General features: G+C 39.3%; 1 protein-coding gene across 1 annotated transcript; it reads right to left on the bottom strand.

The window, feature by feature from the left end:
* Window positions 1-904: 904 nt before the first annotated feature.
* On the bottom strand, window positions 905-5,178 carry LOC143889195 (uncharacterized). The gene is made up of 5 exons (XM_077393386.1): window positions 4,887-5,178; window positions 4,548-4,814; window positions 4,073-4,259; window positions 2,190-3,928; window positions 905-1,269 (listed from the first exon to the last, which is right to left on the bottom strand). Exons 1-5 carry the CDS (start codon window positions 5,158-5,160, stop codon window positions 905-907), a joined length of 2,832 nt encoding a protein of 943 aa, XP_077249501.1. The 5' UTR covers window positions 5,161-5,178.
* Window positions 5,179-20,925: the final 15,747 nt, after the last annotated feature.

Raw genomic sequence — 20,925 nt, 5'->3', positions numbered from 1 at the left:
AAGAGATGGCCAATTGGGGGAAATGATAAATGCACCCCTTTTCATCACTTGGGACACCCAGCAGCAGTGTCTCGATCAATGCCTGTAGAGGGGCTGGTGTACTTCACTTGAGAAGGACTCAACGGATTTGATTGCCATGCGGACTGCAGTCGGGTGTGTCTCCTCATTTTTGTATGAGTTTTGCTAACGAGTGCCAGGAGTACTCCTTAAGGAGCATTGGAACCATGAATTTACATAAATTTACAAACATGTGTAAAAAGTATCCAACCATGTGTAAATTCCTGTTTCCAATGCTCTTTGACAAGTGGCAAAACCCTTTTTTACATATTGATTTATTTTTTCATCCCTATATGCCTGCATTGTTTCCATCAAGATCAAGGGTATCTGTGAAATCCCAAGTATGGGGGGCAACTCGAGAGGGGTGGGGGTGAATTGGGTGTTACAAATTTTGCTCTTTGTGTGTGATAAGTGCCACAATAAATTCGGAGTGGTTAGAAACAATTTTTGGGGATTTTGATAAAATTTTTGTTTTTTGTGTGTGATAAGTGCCACAATAAAGGTAAACCCACACGGACCGTGTAACACCTTTTCAAGGGCCAATAAATGTAAAGACGAGGAGCATGTAACATATTTTAGAGTTATTAGCGTGCCTCACACTCTTGGTGGTCTACGTGTGAGCCCCAATCAGAAGCTTCTCCTACGTAAGAAACTGGTAAGTCTACGTGGGTTGCCTCATGATGGTCTACAAAGATCAATGGTCTAAATGAAACATACATGTCTCCAAGTGGGACCCAAGACTTGATCTCGACGGTGACAATCAGCCTAGTCCGTCCCTTATTTTGATCAACTATATGAAATACTGACCTATACAATATAACTGAGTAGGTGAAGAGACCCAACCCATTTACACTTGAAATTCCATCAGTTGAGACATTTCGATTGTGTGGAATGGATTTGGAAAAGATGGAGTTCGAGTAGAGAACTTTCCAGAGATGTGTTGCATGGGTGGCCGATTTTGTGGATTTGCATATACACATGCGAGTGCCATTGACACTGCCAGAAAAACTTCATTTCCAACTTGGTCTTCGGGATTTGGGAGCCGTGGGTCTAACACATCCTTTAGCCGTAGATTTTGGCCAACTTCAGATGATGATGTTAACAAGGAGGAGATGATATCTCCAGGGTGCCTTCCCATTATGACTTCAAGTGCTAAAACCCCAAAGCTATATACATCGCATTTCTCCGTCACTCTCATTGTGTAAGCAAGCTCTGCCAGACAAAAAAAGAAAAAGAAGTCAAATGACATAAAATTTCTAGGTTAAACAATGCTCTTACCATTCAAAAAAGAGAGAAAATTCTCTTAATTGTATAACATGAAACAAGTATTTCATCAAAAAGAGACTTCCATGTAAAATGAGCGTAAAACGAATTTTATGCCCATTTTTAAGTGGGGAAAAGGAGGTAAAATTTGTTTCACGCCCCTTAACATTTGCTAAGGCACATTGAAACCGTACATTGGCAGACCCTGACGAGAGATGTTTGTACATGAGTTTTACTTTGATTCTCGCCTAACCGTTGGATCATTATCATCTGGCCAAAATATGCTCAGAGATGGCATATGAAATGTGACCCATTAGGCACAATCGAGGTACAATAAAAAAAATAGGCTAATAATTTGTCAAAAAATTCTAAATCTAAACGCTAGAAATTAAGCTAATCCATATCCTAATCTACCATTTTGAAGTTGGAAAATTTACAAAAATCATGTTGTGTAAAGTCTCCTTGTAAGGAATACCCAAAATTTTGGATAATTAGTAGTCACCAGTCACTTGCTCAGAGTGACTTAAAGAAAAATTTCCTCCGATTTTAACGTAGTTTTTTGTTTTGGTTGAGCAAGAAATAGGCCTTGTTTATTTTTGGACTTTTGAGAACCGATTATGAGACCAAAAACTGAATATTGGACTTAAATATAAGTTTAATTTTGAGTCCAATAATCAGTTTTGGACTACCACACAGTTTTCAAAATCCAAAACAAACAGAGACTTAGGATATAGGGCCAATCACATCAATGGTCTAAAACATTTTGTCCTTCCATAGGTGTGCCAAATGACATAACAATAAAATAAGGCACAATTTTCTAGACAATTATACCGCAACAATAAAGTAGGCACAATATAGGAGGAACTAACCTGGAGCAACATATCCACGAGTGCCTGCAAGTTCTGTCCAGTTGGATGAATCCGGCATTAGAATTCTAGCAGTACCAAAATCAGATACGTGAGCCTCAAATTCTGAATCCAATAAAACATTTTTGCTTGAGATATCTCGATGAACTATTGGCGGGTCGCAATCATGCTGCATGTATGATAAAGAATGTGCCACAGCTTTAATAATATTAACCCTCTTCACCCAGTCCAACTCCATCGCCCCTTCGTCACTGCTTAGTATATTAGCCAAATTTCCTCTTTCTATATACTCATAAATGAGAAACATACATCGACGGTGGGAGCAAAACCCGTAAAGCTTGACAACATTGCGGTGACGGATTTCTGTTAATGCACGTACCTCATTTCTAAAACTTCTCTGATCAATTTGCTCGCCATCTTCCAATTTGTGAAGTTTTTTTACAGCTACTGTTTGCCCTGTTGGCAGATATGCTTTGTAAACTCTCCCATATCCGCCTTCCCCAATGCAGTATCTATCATCAAAATCCTCTGTTGCATCAATGATATCTTCATAAGAAATACACCCATCCCAATTCCATATCGAAAATAGGTTCCTTTCATTTCTTTGTCCCTCTGCATTTCTTGTTCTGGGGCAAAAAAAGGAAGAAATGCCAAAAACTAGAAGTAGAAGGAATAGTGCGCTCAAAAGAGGAAGAATGATCAATATGATAACATTGTGTCTCTTTTTTGGTTCACCATTGTTTATTGGCATGGAATTGCATGGTTGCAAACCTTGCGCTTTGCCGCATAAACCTTTGTTGCCGACAAATGTCCCTTGTTGGAAGGCTTTGTTGTTAGGAAGGCTACCCACCAAATTATTGTATGATAAATCAATCGATGTCAAGCTGAGCATATTTTCTAGAGAAGATGGAATTGACCCAGAAAGCTTGTTGTGGGAGAGATTTAAGATTTCCAGCATGTGTAATTTTTGCAGTTGGGGCGATATTTCTCCTGTAAGCATGTTAAAACTAAGATCTAGCATAATTTGTAGCTCTGCTAGATTGTCTATTTGAAATGGAATGCTTCCATTCAAATGATTTCTGCTTAAGTTCAAAGAATGCAATTTCAAGCAATCTTCTAGTTGTTCTGGTATCGACCCAGTTTGTTTGTTTGCTGATAGGTCCAGGATCTCCAAATTGGACAGTTTTCCCATTTCTGATGGTATCCAACCAGAAAGTTGGTTACCATTTAAACTCATCTTATATAAAGCTTTCAAGCTCCCCAATTCCTTTGGAATCTCTCCGACCAGAAAGTTTGAAGAAAGGTCGAATAGTGCTAGTTGAATCAACTGTCCAAACTCTGGTGGTATTTTACCAGCTATCAAGTTCCCTGAGAACTTTAAACTTGTCAAACTTTTACACTTGCCCCAATTTGGAGAGAGTTCACCAGACAAACGGTTGTGGCTCAAGTCAATATATGTTAGATTAGGACAAACTCCAAAGACATCAAACATATTTCCGGTGAGCTGGTTTCCTTGGAGAAAAAATCTGGTTAAGGACGTGCAGTTTCTCCAGGTTTTGGGGATCTGACCCGAAAGTTGATTGTCGAATAGAGATAGATTGGCTAGCCTTTTAAGATCACCCAAAGAGGATGGAATTGAACCTATTAGAAGGTTGGAGCTCATGTATAGTTCACCCAAAAATTTCAAATTTCCTATTTCCTTAGGGATGGGGCCAGAGAGATTATTGCTGAAGAGGTACAACCTGACAAGGTTGGTCAAGTTTCCTATTGTGGAAGGAATGGAACTTGTTAGAATGTTATCGTACATTGCCATATCACCCATATTTTTCAAATTTCCTATTTCTTCAGGGATGGGGCCCGAGAGATTATTGCTGAAGAGTTGCAACGTGACAAGGTTGGTCAAGTTTCCTAAGGTCGAAGGAATGGAACCTGTTAGAATGTTATCGCACATGTCTAGTTCAACCATTTTTTTCAAATTTCCTATTTCTTTTGGGATAGGGCCAGAGAGCTTATTGTTGTAGAGGTACAACGTGACAAGGTTGGTCAAGTTTCCTATTGTGGAAGGAATGGAACCTGTTAGAATGTTATCGTACATTGCCATACCACCCATATTTTTCAAATTCCCTATTTCTTCAGGGATGGGGCCAGAGAGATTATTCTTGTAGAGGTACAACGTGACAAGGTTGGTCAAGTTTCCTACTGTGGAAGGAATGGAACATGTTAGAATGTTATTGGACATATCCAGATCAGCCATATTTTTCAAATTTCCTATTTCTTCAGGGATGGGGCCAGAGAGCTTATTGTTGTTAAGGTACAACGTGACAAGGTTGGTCAAGTTTCCTAATGTGGAAGGAATTGAACCTGTTAGAATGTTATCGGATATTTGTAGATCAGCCATATTTTTCAAATATCCTATTTCTTCAGGGATGGGGCCAGAGAGATTATTGTTGTAGAGGTACAATGTGACAAGGTTGGTCAAGTTTCCTAAGGTAGAAGGAATGGAACCTGTTAGAATGTTATCGGACATGCCTAGTTCAACCATTTTTTTCAAATTTCCTATTTCTTTTGGGATGGGGCCAGAGAGCTTATTGTTGTAGAGGTACAACGTGACAAGGTTGGTCAAGTTTCCTATTGTGGAAGAAATGGAACCTGTTAGAATGTTATCGTACATTGCCATATCACCCATATTTTTCAAATTGCCTATTTCTTCAGGGATGGGGCCAGAGAGATTATTCTTGTGGAGGTACAACGTGACAAGGTTGGTCAAGTTTCCTACTGTGGAAGGAATGGAACCTGTTAGAATGTTATCGGACATTTCTAGATCAGCCATATTTTTCAAAAATCCTATTTCTTCAGGGATGGGGCCAGAGAGATTATTGTTGTTGAGGTACAACGTGACAAGGTTGGTCAAGTTTACTATTGTTGAAGGAATGGAACCTGTTAGAATGTTATAGGAGATTCTCAGATCAGCCATATTTTTCAAATTTCCTATTTCTTTGGGATGGGGCCAGAGAGATTATTGTTGTAGAGGTACAACGTGACAAGGTTGGTCAAGTTTCCTATTGCGGAAGGAATTGTTCTGAAGAGTGCATTGTTGCTAAGATCAAGATTGGCAAGTTTGGGAAAGGAAGAGAATTTGAGGTTATAGAGCTTACCTTGCAAACCTACACTTGTTAGGTTTATTTGAGTGACACTTCCTTCGTGGTTACATGCTATTCCCCTCCAATTGCATGGGCTTTTATTGGTGGAATTGTGAAGTGACCATGAATTGAGAGGAGCTTGGTTAAGGAGGCTAGTTTTCCAACCGAGGAGAGCCTCTGCTTCTACTGAATTTGCCGTTGTTGAACGGCAAGAAAGCAACAGAAAGCAGAAAAGTAAAGACAAGAGGGAGAGAGATTTCTCCAAGGCCATGGTTGTTGGTGGTGTTTGAGTTTTTTCGGTCATGTTGGATGTAGATTTATAGTGAAAAAGTCGTTTGTCCTTCTATGCCGTGTAAGAACCGTAGTCTTTTCTAAGCGTGTAAGAACCGTATTTTTCTAAGCGTGTATGAACCGTAGTCTTTTCTTCTTCTTGATCATTCACCACAAAAATGTTAAATTAAATGAATAAAAAATGCTCCTCGGCAAGATGGTCCAATGGGAGAACTCTTGTAGGTATTTTTCTGGGGTGCCCTTCTGTTTAACATTCTTCTTATAATTATAAGTACAGAACGATTAAGCTATCTTTGGAATCAATGACTGTGATCAATTCTAGTATTCCAGATGGGAATCTGCATATAAAATCAAGTATTCCATTGGATCCACACCACCAAAGTAGATTATTTATTGTTTTACGTAGGGCTGTTCACTATACGGTTATAACCGAAATAACAGACCGAACCGAATTCAGTCGGTTATTTCGGTTCGGTTAAATGGTAATTCAGTTCGGTTTCGGTTTCTATTACTAATAAATTTCGGTTTTCGGTTTCGGTGTCGGTTTTATTAAAATAATTCGGTTAGAACCGAAAAACCGAATGGGGAGGATTGCCATATGCTATTTTATTTGTCCCCATATGTTCCCTTCCTATGCTCATTTGTTTTTTAGTGAATTAAAAAATGTATCACTCATCATTGCCTTTCAACACCTTTTGACTACTTTTGACTAAAACCACATGGTTTCCTTAAAACCATGGGCTGGTTTTCATTAAAACCAACAGCTTTTTGACTACTTTTGAGCAAAACCACATGGTTTCCTTAAAACCATGGGCTGGTTTTCATTAAAACCATGTTGTCAATTTCAAATTTTCAAATTCGTATTAAAGGGGAGGGAAACATCATTCCCAAGAAAAGACAAAGTATTAAGGGTGGAAACTTAAAAGACTTAAAGGGGTTTTCTAGTAATTTTGATAAACAAACAGTCAAAAGACTCAAAACACCCCCTTTTCAGATTTTCTAGTTTTCTTTGGGCATTTTCTTTCTAGAGTTTTGAGGTTTTCCACTTTTATTTTTGCCCAAACAACGCTTTTGAGTTCCTTCCGATGACTCCTCCTTCCCCGGCGGGCAGTGGGATCTCCTCCTCTTCCTTCTCCGGTGGCATCTCCTCCATGGCTCCACCTCCTCTTCTCTGGTGGGATCTCCTCCTCCTCTTCTCCGGCTACGGCAAATATCCTGAGAGGTTGTTGTCCCCCAAGTCGAGTCTGTGCAAATTTATTAGACTTGATACTTCATGAGGAAGTGAACCAGAAAGGTGATTTTCAAATAGGCATAGAACATTTATTTCCTTAAGATTAGCTAAAGTAGAAGGAATGGAACCTGTTAGAATGTTAGAGTACATTTTCAGGTTAACCAAACTTTTCAAATCTCCTATTTCTTTAGGGATGTGGCCAAAGTTATTATTATTGAAGAGCTGCAAGATGGAAAGCTTAGTCAAGTTTCCTAATGTGGAAGGAATGGAACCTGTTAGAATGTTAGAGGACATGTCAAGTTCAACCATATTTTTCAAATCTCCAATTTCTTTAGGGATGGGGCCAGAGAGACTATTGTTACCGAAGTATAAATGGGTAAGGTTGGTCAAGTTTCCTATTGTTAAAGGAATGGAACCTACTAGAATGTTATAGGAGATGGTCAGTTGAACCATATTTTTCAAATATCCTATTTCTTCAGGGATGGGGCCAGAGAGCTTATTATGGCGGAGGTACAACATGGCAAGGTTGGACAAGTTTCCTAAAGTGGAAGGAATTGTTCCGAAGAGCTCGTTGTTGCTAAGATCAAGATTGGCGAGTTTTGGAAAGGAAGATAATTTGAAGTTATAGAGCTTACCTCGTAAACCTACATCTGTTAGGTTTATTTGTGTGACTCTTCCTTCGTGGTTGCATGCTATTCCCCTCCAATTGCATGGGCTTTTGTTGGTTGTATTGTGAAGAGACCATGAATTGAGAGGAGCTTGGTTCAAGAGGCTGGCTTTCCAGATGAGGAGTGCCTCTGCTTCTACCGAATTTGTCGTTGTTGGATGGCAAGAAAGCATCACAAAACAGAAAAGTAGAGCGAAGCGGGATAGAGATTTCTCCAAGGCCATGGATGTTGGTGGTTTTTGAGTGGGAGGAGATAAGAAGAGACTACTAATGTGGGAGTGGGTCCTCAATTATTAAGTTGGGGTATGTTTTTCCTCATCTTCTTCTTCTTCTTGTTGATGTGTTTTCCTTCTCTCTATGCCTGCTTTCATTCCATGGAGATCAAGGGTATGGCCCCGTGCAACTAAACTGACTAGTTCTGTTTTGTGTTGATTACCAGGTCTGTAATTAAGTGAATGATGTGTGTGAGTTGGTGTGTGATGTGTGTTGAGCAGATGGGCGTTTCAATTTGTTTTAATTTGTAAAGTAAATAACCAACATACTAAGGGCAATTGACTTCCGTCCCCGGGATTGGATTTAAGAAGAAGAGGGCAACCCCATTTCTTTCTTGGACTGATCTAATGCCCTTTTAAACAAAATTAAGGACATTTGAAGGGCACGATGCCAAAGTGATAGCTTTATCGTCGATGCACGCATAATACAAACAACTCGACAGAGATCGACATGAATCCGATTAAATTCTTAATAAAACAATACAAATAGATGCCACTGCAAAGAATTAAAGAGAAATGCTCACCGAATATGATGAAACCATTATGGGAGCAGTCCATGCATGGTGCATTTATGATGGCACACAAAAATGTAAAATTAAATGAATAATAAAATCACCTCGGTGAGTTGGTCCAATGGGGGCACTCTTGTAGGTATTTGTTCTAGGGCGCCCTTGGGTTTAACATTCTTCTTATAATTATAAGCATGGTTTTAAATTTCGACCGAAATCGGAAATTTCAGACCGAAATCCGACACTGAAATCGCTATTACCAGAAACTGTATTTTATTTCGTCCGAAATTTCGGAATTTCGATCGAAATTTCGTTTTTCCCCGAAATTTCACCCAAAAAATGTGTTCTTTCTAATTATTTTAATATTTTACCTAAATTTCGGTAATATCGGCCGAAATTTTATATTGAATAAAATACTCTTTTTCTTGTTTGGCCGGATTTCGGTCGAAATTTCGTTTTTCAAGGGGTCCGAAACCAGTACGGAAACCGAAATTTAAATCCTTGATTATAAGTGCATAATGATTAAGCTATCTTTTGTGAATACGAGACTTTTCCACATGGTGAGTAGACCTGGCAAACGGATGGGCCAAGCCGGTTTCACCCAACCCGTACGGGTCCGGGTCATGCGGGCCCAGTCACAAATGACCCGGACCACACCCGTACAGGCTGGGTGGATGGGTCGGCCCATGGGATGATCCAAACTATCCATTTGATGGGTCGCTACGTATGTAAATAGGCTGTGCCCCAAAAATCATTACCATAGGATGATTCTAACCCTCCGATCTAAGGACTAAAGATATACTCACATCATGCAAACGGCTACGTATTTACATTGTGGCCCATAAAATGGACAGTTTGGATCATCCTATGGTGTGGGCTGTACCGTTCATTTTAAAAAATAGGGGGTGAGTTCATTATAGATGGGGCTGTACCGTCCATTTTACGGGCACCCGTGGTTCATTATAGATGGGGCTGTACCGTCCAATTTTACGGGCACCCGGCCCGGCCCAGGTTTGACGGGCCGCGTGGACCCGCTGGTCAATTTCAAATGGGTCCCGGACCCGTAATTTACGGTTGGGCCGGTGGACTCGAGGGTCCGGGTCACTTTTTGCCGGGTCTAATGAGTGAGTTAATGTACACAAATGGTATCAGTTGAACATTCTATGCCGCGTGTTGATGGGATTTGAAATATTGTCTCCTTCTATAGTTCTATGCCGTGTGTTGATGGGATTTGTAATATTGTCTCCTTCTATGCCGTGTGTTGATGGGAGTTGAGATAAACTTTGACATCTATTCCCTTATAGGGTCTTGTTAGGCCAAATTCGGGGAAAGACATTTTGCAAAGACATTTTGCGGTTGGCTTTTGCATGTGAGAAAAGCCACATCAGATGCATTAAATGCATGAGACAAAATCTTCCAAAATGTGAACATGCGGCTGTTCTCGCATGCAAAAACCAGCTGGAAATGGCTTTCCGCGACATCGACTACCAAATCACTCCCGTATTAATAATCCAAACTTATATTTTCCATGAACATCCACCACCCTTATCTTTTCTTCTGCATCATTGAAGCTTTAAACGTACCGTTTGGTCTCTTATTTCTGCGCCCCCACTCATCTTTTTCATTTTTCTCCATCTATCCCTTAAATTTAGGCCCGGCAAAATTGGCCGAAACAGAGCCGAAACCGAACTGAAAAATCGGTTTCAGTTTGGTTAAACCAAACCGATTCAAAATTCGGTTCCGTTTGGTTTCGGTTCGGTAGAAACAAACCATGATTGGTTCAGTTTCGGTTTCTGTTTGGTTTCAATTTCGGTTCGGTTTGGACAATGATAAATGCGCCCCTTTTCATAGGAAAATGATCGATCTGCCCTTTCCATTGGTTCGGTTCAGTTTCGACAATGATATATAAATGCACCCCTTTTCATAGGAAAATGATAAATGTGCCCCTTTTCATTGGTTCGGTTGGGTTTCGGTTTGGAGGTAAGCATGTTCGGTTCGGTTTCGGTTTGGGGGTCAAACCGAACCGTTGCCACCCCTACTTAAATTACGTAATCTTACACTATACCATTATTTATTTAGACAATTGATATTACCACTACCATGTTTTGATAATTGCACTAGCTCACTAATTTTCTTTTCTCTATCAATTGGTTTGTGACAGCTTTTTGGGAATTGTTTTAACTTTGACAGTGGGTTAATTAGGGGTTTTTGCCGATCAGTCCCTACTTGGAAAAATAATTGCTTGACAGTCCCTAAAATAGCATATTATCTAAACCATCCTACTTTAAAATTTCAAAATGACATTTACCCTCCCAATTTTAAAGTAGTTTTAGTGCATTTGCTAATTCTCTCCCAATTTTTTCAAAAAAAATTACGATATATGACGAAAAATGCTATCTCTTCTAATATTTTCATAATAAATCCTTCAACAATTTCCTGTTTTAGTCCAATTTCATTTTTCCTCCCAATATTTTCGACAAAAAATTAGAAAATAGGCAAAAATAGTATCTATTCTAATATTTTGGTTAAAAACCATTCAACAAGTAAACGTTTTAGCCCATTCTTGACTTTATAACATTCTCCTTTCCTCTTCTCCTACAAGTAGAATCTAAACCCTAGCTTCTATCCCCAAACAAAACTAAAACCATAGCCTATTGCAACTGATTGCAGGAATATTATTGGAAATTTTAGGAAAGGAAAAAAAGTTCTAAATTTTCTTATTTTTTACATGTAAAAAAAGATAAAGTGAGCCAACCTTATTCAATTGTTTAGTTAGGGACCTTACGTTTACCCCCTAAATTAATTAGTCATATAATTTCCATCTTAAATTAATTAGAAAGAGTATTCCATCAGATATATTTTCTTGCAATCCAAACAAGATAAGAATTTTCTAGAAAAGTTTGGAAACGAAAAAAAGATAACAAACCTAACCCTATCCAAATTTTGTTAAGAGTGGTTTTCAATTTATTATGAAATTATCTTTTCCAATATTCTGATGAAATTATTGGAAAAGATACTATCTTCGCCTATTTTCTAATTTTTTGTCAAAAATATTGGAGTATGCATAAAAGCTTACAAATCCAGGAGAAGAAAACAGTATTGCACTAAATGCTTAAAAAACTTACATAGCAATTGAACTGAGGTGTTTCTACTTCTACTTCCTTAGCTGTAGATGTAAATACCCAAAAATACTCCTACTTGCAAATTGGTCCCCCCTCTCTTAGTGAGGGGCGTTTTTATCTTATGGGAAGTTTACTTTATTAGGGCATTTTAAGAAAGCCTATAAATACCCTTTTATGATATTTGTTGAGGCTAAACAAACCCTAAACGTTTTCTTCAGCCCATGGACGTGGAGTAGTTGTGGAAGAGAGAGGAGAAACGGATTCTCAAGCCATAGATCGTGATTTGAGGTATGAATCATGTCTGTATTAGTTAGATCTCTGAAAACCTTAAAGATCTAATATTATCGAATGGAGAGATGCGATTTTGGATATTTAAATCGGGTTTGGGAGAATCCCTTTGATAGGTCTAGACTTCCTTGTGTAGGGAATTTAACTGGGTAGAACCCACCCCTAAAAGCTATCTGTTAGAGGGAGGGTGCCCATTCCCTCATAACCCATCCCCATTCAATCCACTTTACCGATGTGGGACTATTTGCTTTTGCGTGGAACCCCAACAATCTCCCCCTCCACGTGAAAGCAACGTGGACAATCTTGCCCCTCCACACGGTGGCAACGTGGGAACCACAAGGTACTACACCGGAGTTTCCAAGATCTTCTCCGAGGGACATTCCCGCCCTAGGAGGCAAACAGGGGTTTCCGAGATCTTCCCCGAGGGACATTCCTGCCCTCGGAGGCAAACGGGGGTTACCACGCCCTGAGCTCTGATACCATTTGTAAACTTTCTTTGGTTATTTAGGAAGAAAGATACTATTGGATTTAACAAGGGAGTAATAATGAAGTATGAAAAATGGTAAAGCACAGTGCAAAACGTGAAAGCAACACTCTATCTAATATCTATCTAACACTAAAAACAAAACGCTAAAAACAAAACAAGAGGACTCTATTTTAGTCAGTGGTGAACATATTACGTTTCAATTCTCCCCCTCAACGCCGACTCACCAAACTACTTAAACCCGTCGGCCCGGCCCCTCCGACGCCGTGCACGAATCAGTGATGACTCTAGCACTCCCCTTCAGCGTTAACTCTCCACAAGTCATGTTAAGTTTCTTCCGAGCATTGACTCATGCTCATCAAACCGAGCTCTTCTCGAAACCGAGCTATGATACCACTTGTAAACGTCTTTGGTTAATCTAGGAAGAAAAAGAATTAACGAGAGAGAGTTTCTATATACAGAGTTGAAAAATTATGATAAATACAACTTCAAAACCGTATAAGCATTCTGAAGAAACGTTGAACCACTCTATTGAAAACAGTAGAAGCACTCTAAACAAAAAAAAAACTCTTTCTAATTGTTATCTTATTGTAAAACAAAACCCAAAAATAAAAGGACTCTCAGAAGAGTCCGTGGTGAAAATACACGTTCACAATTGTCCCTCTCAAAGTCATATTCCGTAGCAGTCTCTTCCACTGCCACATCACATGCAGAAGAAGCTTGCACGTCCCATTCACCATCGTCATCATCCTCCTTGTCTTTGGATTCGACGATAAAATTCCCATCATCGGTCTCAATCCTAGCCCAACAATTTCTTCTAATATGACCAGGCTTGCCACATCGATAACAATAGAAGTCACGTTTTTCTTGTGATTTTTCATTGTTATTAGCCCGATCATCTCTCTTATAGCCATCATATCCCTTGGCTTCTTATTTTTCTGCCACTTCTGCTTGCTATTCACTGCAAAGTTCTTATTAAAAGAAACACAAACAGACGCGCTGGTGCTATGGATGGATAAAGAATTAAAGTGAATTACTCACCAGAGAGGATGAATCAAGTCTAGGGTACTCCATAGTGCATTTATAATGGCACACAAAAATGTGAAATTAAATGAATAATAAAATGCACTCTTGTGAGTTGGTCCAATGGGGGCGGCCTTGTAGCTGGTTTTTGCTAATGCACGCTTCAGTTTAACATTCTTAAATATTTTGTGCCATCTTAAATGCAAATTGACTAGGGGTGTCCTATACTCCCTTTTTTGCAAGGGTGCCTGTGAATCTAGCATTCCCCAAAACCATTGAAAAGATATAAGGCAATTTTATAATTTTAATGAAGTTTACTGGCATGCATTTGATTTCCTTTAATTTTTTGTCGCTGTTTAATTTTTTTTCTTCTCTATGAAAATTTAAAAAGAAGAAGCTATTTTATTAGTTTTAGTTTATTGAAGTTGAGGGTGTTATTTATAATATCCATTCACATCTGAGAGTATTTTAATCCATTACCTATAAATTTGCGCTTCAGAATCAGCATTTGAACGTGATAGAGCAAATGTAAAGTATCTGGCGGTCTAAAACCAATGGCATAGGCATTGGCTTGTGGTGGCACCTTGCACCCTTGCCAATAGCCAAGATGGCCTAGGGAGTTAGGCCAATAGGAAACAAGGTGGGAAGAAGGCCATGGGACCAAGGCTTTGGCATGGGATAGAGCATAGGCATGGGCTATGCATAGCTTGCACGGGCATGCATTGGTAGGCACTGGCTGGGTTGGTGGCTGGTGGGCACTGGATTGGCGGGCAACGATAAGCCAATAAGCATGTGGCAAGTGGCCAGCACTTGGGTGTAGTGCCCAAGCTTTGCACATGGAGGCAGCGGTTACAAATGGTTCAAAATGGACTACTGGCATGCCTGGACTGGAATGCAACAGTTGGGCGGTTACAAATGTTTGAAAACAAGGAAGGCAATAGTTGGGCGGTTTTGGCACTGGAATTCATACATTTTTTTTTTGATTAGTAATCGGGGTTAGGCAGACCCCAAAACCAGATAACAGGAAGGCGACGAAATTACAGTCTAAAGTAGAGAGTTCCTTCATCATCCTCTTTAACATAGTCAATGAGAGGATGAGGAAGGGACAACCCCAGCAAACAGGAACCCTTTAAAGGGCAGTCAGCTTTTGAAAGGAAATCTGCTGGACGGTTTGCTTCTCTCCAAATGTGGGACACCCTCCATGATTCTGGAATGCATACATGGCAGCAAGGCAATGGGCAAAGTGGTGTTGCACATGCGGATTTTGGAGGCAAACCAATGCATTTTGAATGGACAACATGGCTGGACGGTTTTGGTTGGTTTTGCCAAGTGTTGGCTCATGATTTGTAATGCAAATGCACATGGATTGTTGAAAGTGTTGTACATTGGCCAACAGCCTTTAGGCACTATGTAAATTGGCCAATGGCCTTGAGTTGGTTGCCAAAACTACTCTATATGAGGCAAAAACGCCCAAGCACATAGGAAATGGGTTTTTGTGTGTATTGTGAGAGAAAAGCTTCCTTGTAATGGCTTTGGCCTAGAGTAAGAGTTTGAGAAAGATGATGGCAATGGAGTTGCTCGTGGAGTAGGCATTGATTGGAAGAACCAAGTTAAAATTTGGTGTCCCTTGTGTATGCTTTTGTATTCATTTTGTGTGCTGATTTTTCCTTTGTGTGTGCTGTCCCATTTCTTGAGAGAGCCTCATTATGTACTTGAGGGAGGGTTTGGCTGACTAAGTTGTGAAGACTTAGTGCCATCACGGGTTGCTTTGTGGAGGAGCAATTTGACCCCCTGACACTAGCGCGGGTGAGAGAGAAAAAGGACGCTCAAATAACAAAGCATGTAAATGGATGAATATGACCTCAAAATGTAAGCGGCATATATAAAGTATTTACCATCTAGACATAGGGATTAATAGGCAATTTAACAGAAAGCCATTTCGCGATTCACTTTTGCATGAGAGAACATCACACTCACACAGGCTCACTTATTAGCAGGTTTTGTCTTATTAATTTAATTCATCTGAGGTGGCTGTTCTCTCCCGCAAAAGTGAGCCGTGGAATGGCTTTCCGTGAAATTTCCTCTATACATACTATGAATTTTAAGACTTTGTGAGTCTTGGGTAAGAGATGGCAACCCATGTTTTTCGCGTGACATCAAGTAGGAAAATTGGACCATTGGTCCAATTTGCCAAATGCAATTCTCCGATTTGTTTTTTTTCCCCCTAAAAACTGACCCATATATAGAAGGGAAATGATAAATGCACCCTTTTTCATCACACGTGACACCCAACTGCAGTGTACGTGGCAATCAAATCCATTGAATCCTTCTGACGTGAAGTACATCAGCCCCTCTGCAGTCATTGATACACTACTGCTGGCTGTCCCAAGTGATGAAAAGGGGCGTGTTTATCATTTCCCTATATACAATATACAATATAACAGATTAGGTGAAGAGACTTAACCTATTTATACTTGAAATGCCTTCAGTTGAGACAATTCAATTGTGTGCAATGGCTTTGTAAAAGGTGGCATTCGAGTTGAGAACTTTCAAGAGATATGTTGCATGGTTGGCCGAGTTTGTGGATTTGCATTTATGCACGCGAGTACCACTGACACTACCAGAACAGCTTCATTTCCATCTTGGTCTTCGGGATTTGGGAGCCGTGGGTCCAACACATCCTTTAGCCGTAGATGTTGGCTAACTTCAGATGATGATGATGATGATGATGAGGAGGAGATGATCTCTCCAGGGTGCCTTCCCATTATAACTTCAAGTGCTAAAACCCCAAAGCTATATACATCGCATTTCTCGGTCACTCTTACTGTGTAAGCAAGCTCTGCCAAAAAAATCAAAAAATCAAAAAACATAAAATTTCTAGGGATTTGGTAGGAAATTTCGCAGAAAGCCAGGTTGGCTTTTGCACGTGACAACAGCTATACATGTTGACTTTTTGGCAGATTTTGTCTTATTTATTTAATTCATCTCAAGTGGCTGTTCTATCATGCAAAAGCCAGCAACGAAATAGCTTTCCATGAAATTGCCCAATAAATCCCAAATTTCTTTGTTAAACAATTCTCTTAATTGTTTAAAAACTTAGGGCCACTTTGAATACTTCCAAACAATATATATATGCATCTACAATAAAAACCATTTAAGGGGTGTGAATAGTGACTCTTTACATCGGAAAAAAAGACTTCCCTGGTCTAGCAAGAATGATTTTTTGCAAGAAAATGTAGGAATTTTGTTTTTAGGGAAATGTTATCAGCACCACTGTATTTTGATGATTGCACTCCTCACTTTATTAAAAGTATGGTATGGCCCTCACCACAGGATGATCCGAACCGTCCTTTAGATTGGTCACAGCCTAAATAGGTTGTGCCCCAAGAATCAATTTCATAGGTCGATCCTAACCCTCCGATCTATAGAGGGTTAGGATCAACCCTCTAACAGTCAGATCGGAGGGTTAGGATCAACCGATGTAAATGATTTTGGGGGCACAACTTATTTAGGATGTGGCCCACTAATGGACGGTTTGGATCATCCTAGGGTGCGGGCCATACCGTACTTTTAATAAAGTAAGGAGAGCCCTCCGCAAAAAACAGTAGTGCTGATAACATTTCCCTATTTTTAATATGGCTCTGTTTCTTTCCACATAAATGGCATAAGAAGAATTTTATGCCAAACATTTTATGTTGAAAGAAAGCCATTGGAAGGAAAAAATTCTATGGAAAATGAGTATCCAAACATTAGATAAGACAATTTTTAGGGAAAGTTTTTACCAAAAATTCCATAAGGTGTTCTTCTGACCGTTGGATCAAGTCAGTGCTGGCTAGCAATTCATCATCACGCAAAAATATTCCAGGAGATGGCCGGCTAAAGGTGGCCCAACAGGCACAATAAAGTTACACATATAAAAAGAAATGTTCTAATATTTCGTAGAAAAATTCAAAATCTAAACACTCCATATCCTAATCAAACATTTTAAAGTTGGATAATTTACAAAAATTCCCTTGAAGAAAGTCTTTTAGAAAGAAACACCCAAAATTTCTATAAAATTTAAGGTTGTATATTGTTTTGGCTGACCAAGAACTATGATAGTGCATCTCTGCTGTATCTCTTGATCACAGGCCCAATAATAGCATACTCGTTACACAGGCCCAATAACATGACAATACAATAACATGCAATTTTCCAAATAATTATACTTCTACAATAAACTAAGCAATGTATGTGGGGAACTAACCTGGAGCAACATATCCCTAAGTGCCTGCAAGTTCTGTCCAATTAGATGAATCAGGCTTTAGAAGTCCAATAAAATCAGAGACATGAGCCTCAAATTCTGAATCCAATAAAATATTTTTGCTAGAGATATCTCGATGAAGTATAAGCTGGACGCAGTCATGGTGCATGTATGATAAAGAATGGGCCACAACTTTAATAATATTCACCCTCTTAACCCAATGCAACTCCATTGCCTCTTCCTCACTGCTTAGGATATTAGCCAAATTTCCTCTTTCCATATTCTCATAAACAAGAAACATACATCGAGTATGAGGACAAAACCCGTAAAGCTTGACAATGCTGCGGTGACGGATTTCTGTTAATGCCCTTACCTCATTTATGAAACTTCTCTGGTCAATATGCTCGCCATCTTCTAATTTGTGAGGTTTCTTTACAGCCACTACTTGCCCTGTTGGCAAAGCTGCTTTGTAAACTCTCCCATATCCTCCCTCCCCAATGCAGTGTTTTTCATCGAAGTGCTATGTTACAACGATGATATCTTCATATGAAATACACCGATCCCAGCTCTCTTCATTTCATTTCTCTCTTCCTCTGCATTTCTCGTTTTGTGGCAAAAATTTAATGAAATTCCAAAAACTAGAAGTAGAAGGAATAGTGTGCTCAAAAGAGAAAGAACTATCAATATTTAGTGACAGGACTTGCACGGTTCCAAACCCTGCCCATTGCCGCATAAACCTTTGTTGCCAACAAAAGTCTGTTGTTGGAAGGCTTTGCCGTTAAGAAGTCACCCACCAAATTATTGTATGATAAATTAACAAATGTCAAGCTGCTCATATCTTCTAGAGAAGATGGAATTGAGCCCGTAAGCTTATTGTGGGGAAGATTTAAGATTTCCAGCATGTTTAATTTTCCTAGTTGGGGCCATATTTTTCCTCTAAGCAAGTTAGAACTAAGATATTTTTTTCCTAGTTGGGCAATAGATTTGTTCTTTTTTTTTTCCCCACATGAAAATCATTCTTAAGTATGTGCATGACCTATGAAATTTAGGCGACACTCCACATGTGCTAGATAATTAATTCAAGGTAATACCAACCCCTTTCTGGAATTTATTATATACCTTCCTGGGTTTGGGCACTTAAAAAGACCCTTTTGGAATGTATTATAATATACATTGCTGGGCACTTGAAATGAACAATTTCCTAGTTAGCTGGGCACTTGGTTTGTTTTTTGGCATTACTAATGCGCTTTGGAAATGTCGACAAAATGGTAAAATACTTAGCAATCAATTTCCATGGTTTAACATGATTGGAGTAGCACTAGTTTTTCTAACATGGTCTGTTTTGATTCCTCTGGCCATTAAAACTACTCTTTATTTTTCACAAATGTACTATTTGAGATACATTGCCCATCTCTGATTTCATAAATCTGCCGCACTCAAAATGTTTGGATAGGAGGAAGGGGCCGAGGTAGGGGTGGTTATCAGATAGAGGCTCCTAGAGGCAGCTTTGGTGCCCCAACTTTTGGGCGGGGAAGGGGACAAGACGGCAGCGACAGGGACTACAGTAACAAGCCAAGAGGAAATGGTTTCCACCAGCGGGGTCTGCGGCAAGAGAGGGGCATCTTGGGGAACCATTTTTCAAGGAATGGTCTGAACCCATCCGAAGCCTCAGATTCTTAGTTGATATCTTGAAGAAGTGCCCTAGTTTTGAGGTGCAGTACTTTCTCATTTAGTACATTTTTATTGTTTTCAGGAAATATTTATTCATAATTTTGCGGAGTCTCATTTGACTGGTTAGCTGGTCCTTGTTTTTGGTTTTTTATTGTTATTTTTTCTCATCTATTTTGTTGTTTATTAGGGTTCTTGCTTATAGTCTTGGTGCCAAAACTAGGAATTAACATAAGTATATCACCAAAACCAACTAGAACCAGGATTAGAGCCGGGTAGATTCCTTTTACCTTCTTCATGAATTTTATAGCCGACCCCAACTAGTTTGGGACAAAGGCTTTGTTGAGTTGAGTTGAGTTATTTCACCAAAAGAGTGGTTTTGGTCCTTAAATTTTCTGTTCTTGTATGAAATAAAAAATGTGAGGTTTGTCTCAGAAACAAATGGGATAGTAACAAAAAAAAAAAGAACCATGTTACCTTGTTGATCAGTTTGCTAAGACCCTGTTCAGGTTCGTAGTTCACAAGTCACATGAAACCAGTATATTAGGGTTGATTTTGTTATGCCATTCTAATTACTACTAGTAGATTATTGTTTAGTACATATGTGGAGCCATTATTTATTGGTCATTATGCACTTTATTTGGAGCCAATAGTAGCATGCGACTCGTTACTATAGATGGGCTCAATTGGATTTTGGTTATTGGACCATTCATCTTATCCCAACGAAGGTTTTAAATTTCGGTTTAAGCCAAAATTTCAGGGGTAACCGAAACCGAAATTTTTGACGAAATCCCCCAAATTCAGTAAAGGTGCATGAAATGTTTTTTTTTGAGCCGAAATTTCTGTAATTTCAGCTGAAATTCAGTAAAATTAGTATTTTTTTCCAAATTTCACTGAAATTGCTGAAATTTCTGAAATTTGGTGAGTTTCGGCCGTTTCGGTGTCGGTGTCGACCGAAATCCGAAATTCGGTGGCAAAATTCGGATTTTGGATTTCAGTCGAAGTTTAAAACTATGATCCCAACTATACCTGTGGGCTCCATTACTTTTTACCCATAAATACTAGTTTTCTTTCAATGTAAATAAAAAAATTATTGAACTTGATAAGAAACAGATAATTAAAGTCTCAAGCTTGAGCCCATGTTAGAGATGGAAGGCTATTTAGTCATAAAAGCACGTATTTTTTTATGTTTTCATGTAAATTAATAACGGCTAGTTAGTATAATAGTCTTACAAAGCTTACCTTGCAAACCTACACTTGGTTTGTTTTTTGGCATTACTGATGCGCTTTGGAAATGTCGACAAAATGGTAAAATACTTAGCAATGAATTTCCATGGTTTAACATGATTGGAGTAGCACTAGTTTTTCTAACATGGTCTCTTTTTATTCCTCTGTTCTCTCGGAAGTTACTAAAACTGCTCTTTATTTTTCATAAATGTACTATTTCAGATACATTGCCCATCTTTGACTCAATAAATCTGCCGCACTCAAAATGTCTGGACAAGAGGAAGGGGCTGAGGCAGGGGTGGTTATCAGATAGAGGCTCCTAGGGGCCACTTAGGTGCCCGAACTTTTGGGCGGGGAAGCGGACAAGACGGTAGCGACAGGGACTACAGCAACAAGCCAAGGGGAAATGGTTTCCACCAGCGTGGTCTGCGGCAAGAGAGGGGCATCTTGGGGAACCCATTTTCAAGGAATGGTCTGAACCCATCCGAAGCCTCAGATTCTTAGTTGAAATCTTGAGGGAGAGCTCTAGTTTTGAGGTGCAGTACTTTCTCATTTAGTACATTTTTATTGTTTT

Source organism: Tasmannia lanceolata, unplaced genomic scaffold, assembly GCF_043159265.1.
Source record: "Tasmannia lanceolata isolate RefF3 unplaced genomic scaffold, GAP_Taslan_0.1 ptg000013l, whole genome shotgun sequence".
In the NCBI taxonomy this organism is placed as follows: domain Eukaryota; kingdom Viridiplantae; phylum Streptophyta; class Magnoliopsida; order Canellales; family Winteraceae; genus Tasmannia; species Tasmannia lanceolata.
The sequence above is the reverse complement of the archived record's forward strand: the minus strand, read 5'-3'. Positions and strand labels throughout refer to the sequence as shown.

What these genes read in the sequence shown, in the direction of transcription:
- LOC143889195 (XM_077393386.1), bottom strand. Translation starts at nt 5,160, where the DNA reads ATGGCTGATCTGAGAATCTCCTATAACATTCTAACAGGTTCCATTCCT. An exon ending in ATCCGATAACATTCTAACAG is followed by an intron (nt 4,260 to 4,547) that starts GTTCAATTCCTT and finishes ACATTCTAACAG; the next exon opens with GTTCCATTCCTTCCACAATA. An exon ending in AACTTGACCAACCTTGTCAC is followed by an intron (nt 3,929 to 4,072) that starts GTTGCAACTCTT and finishes CAACCTTGTCAG; the next exon opens with GTTGTACCTCTTCAGCAATA.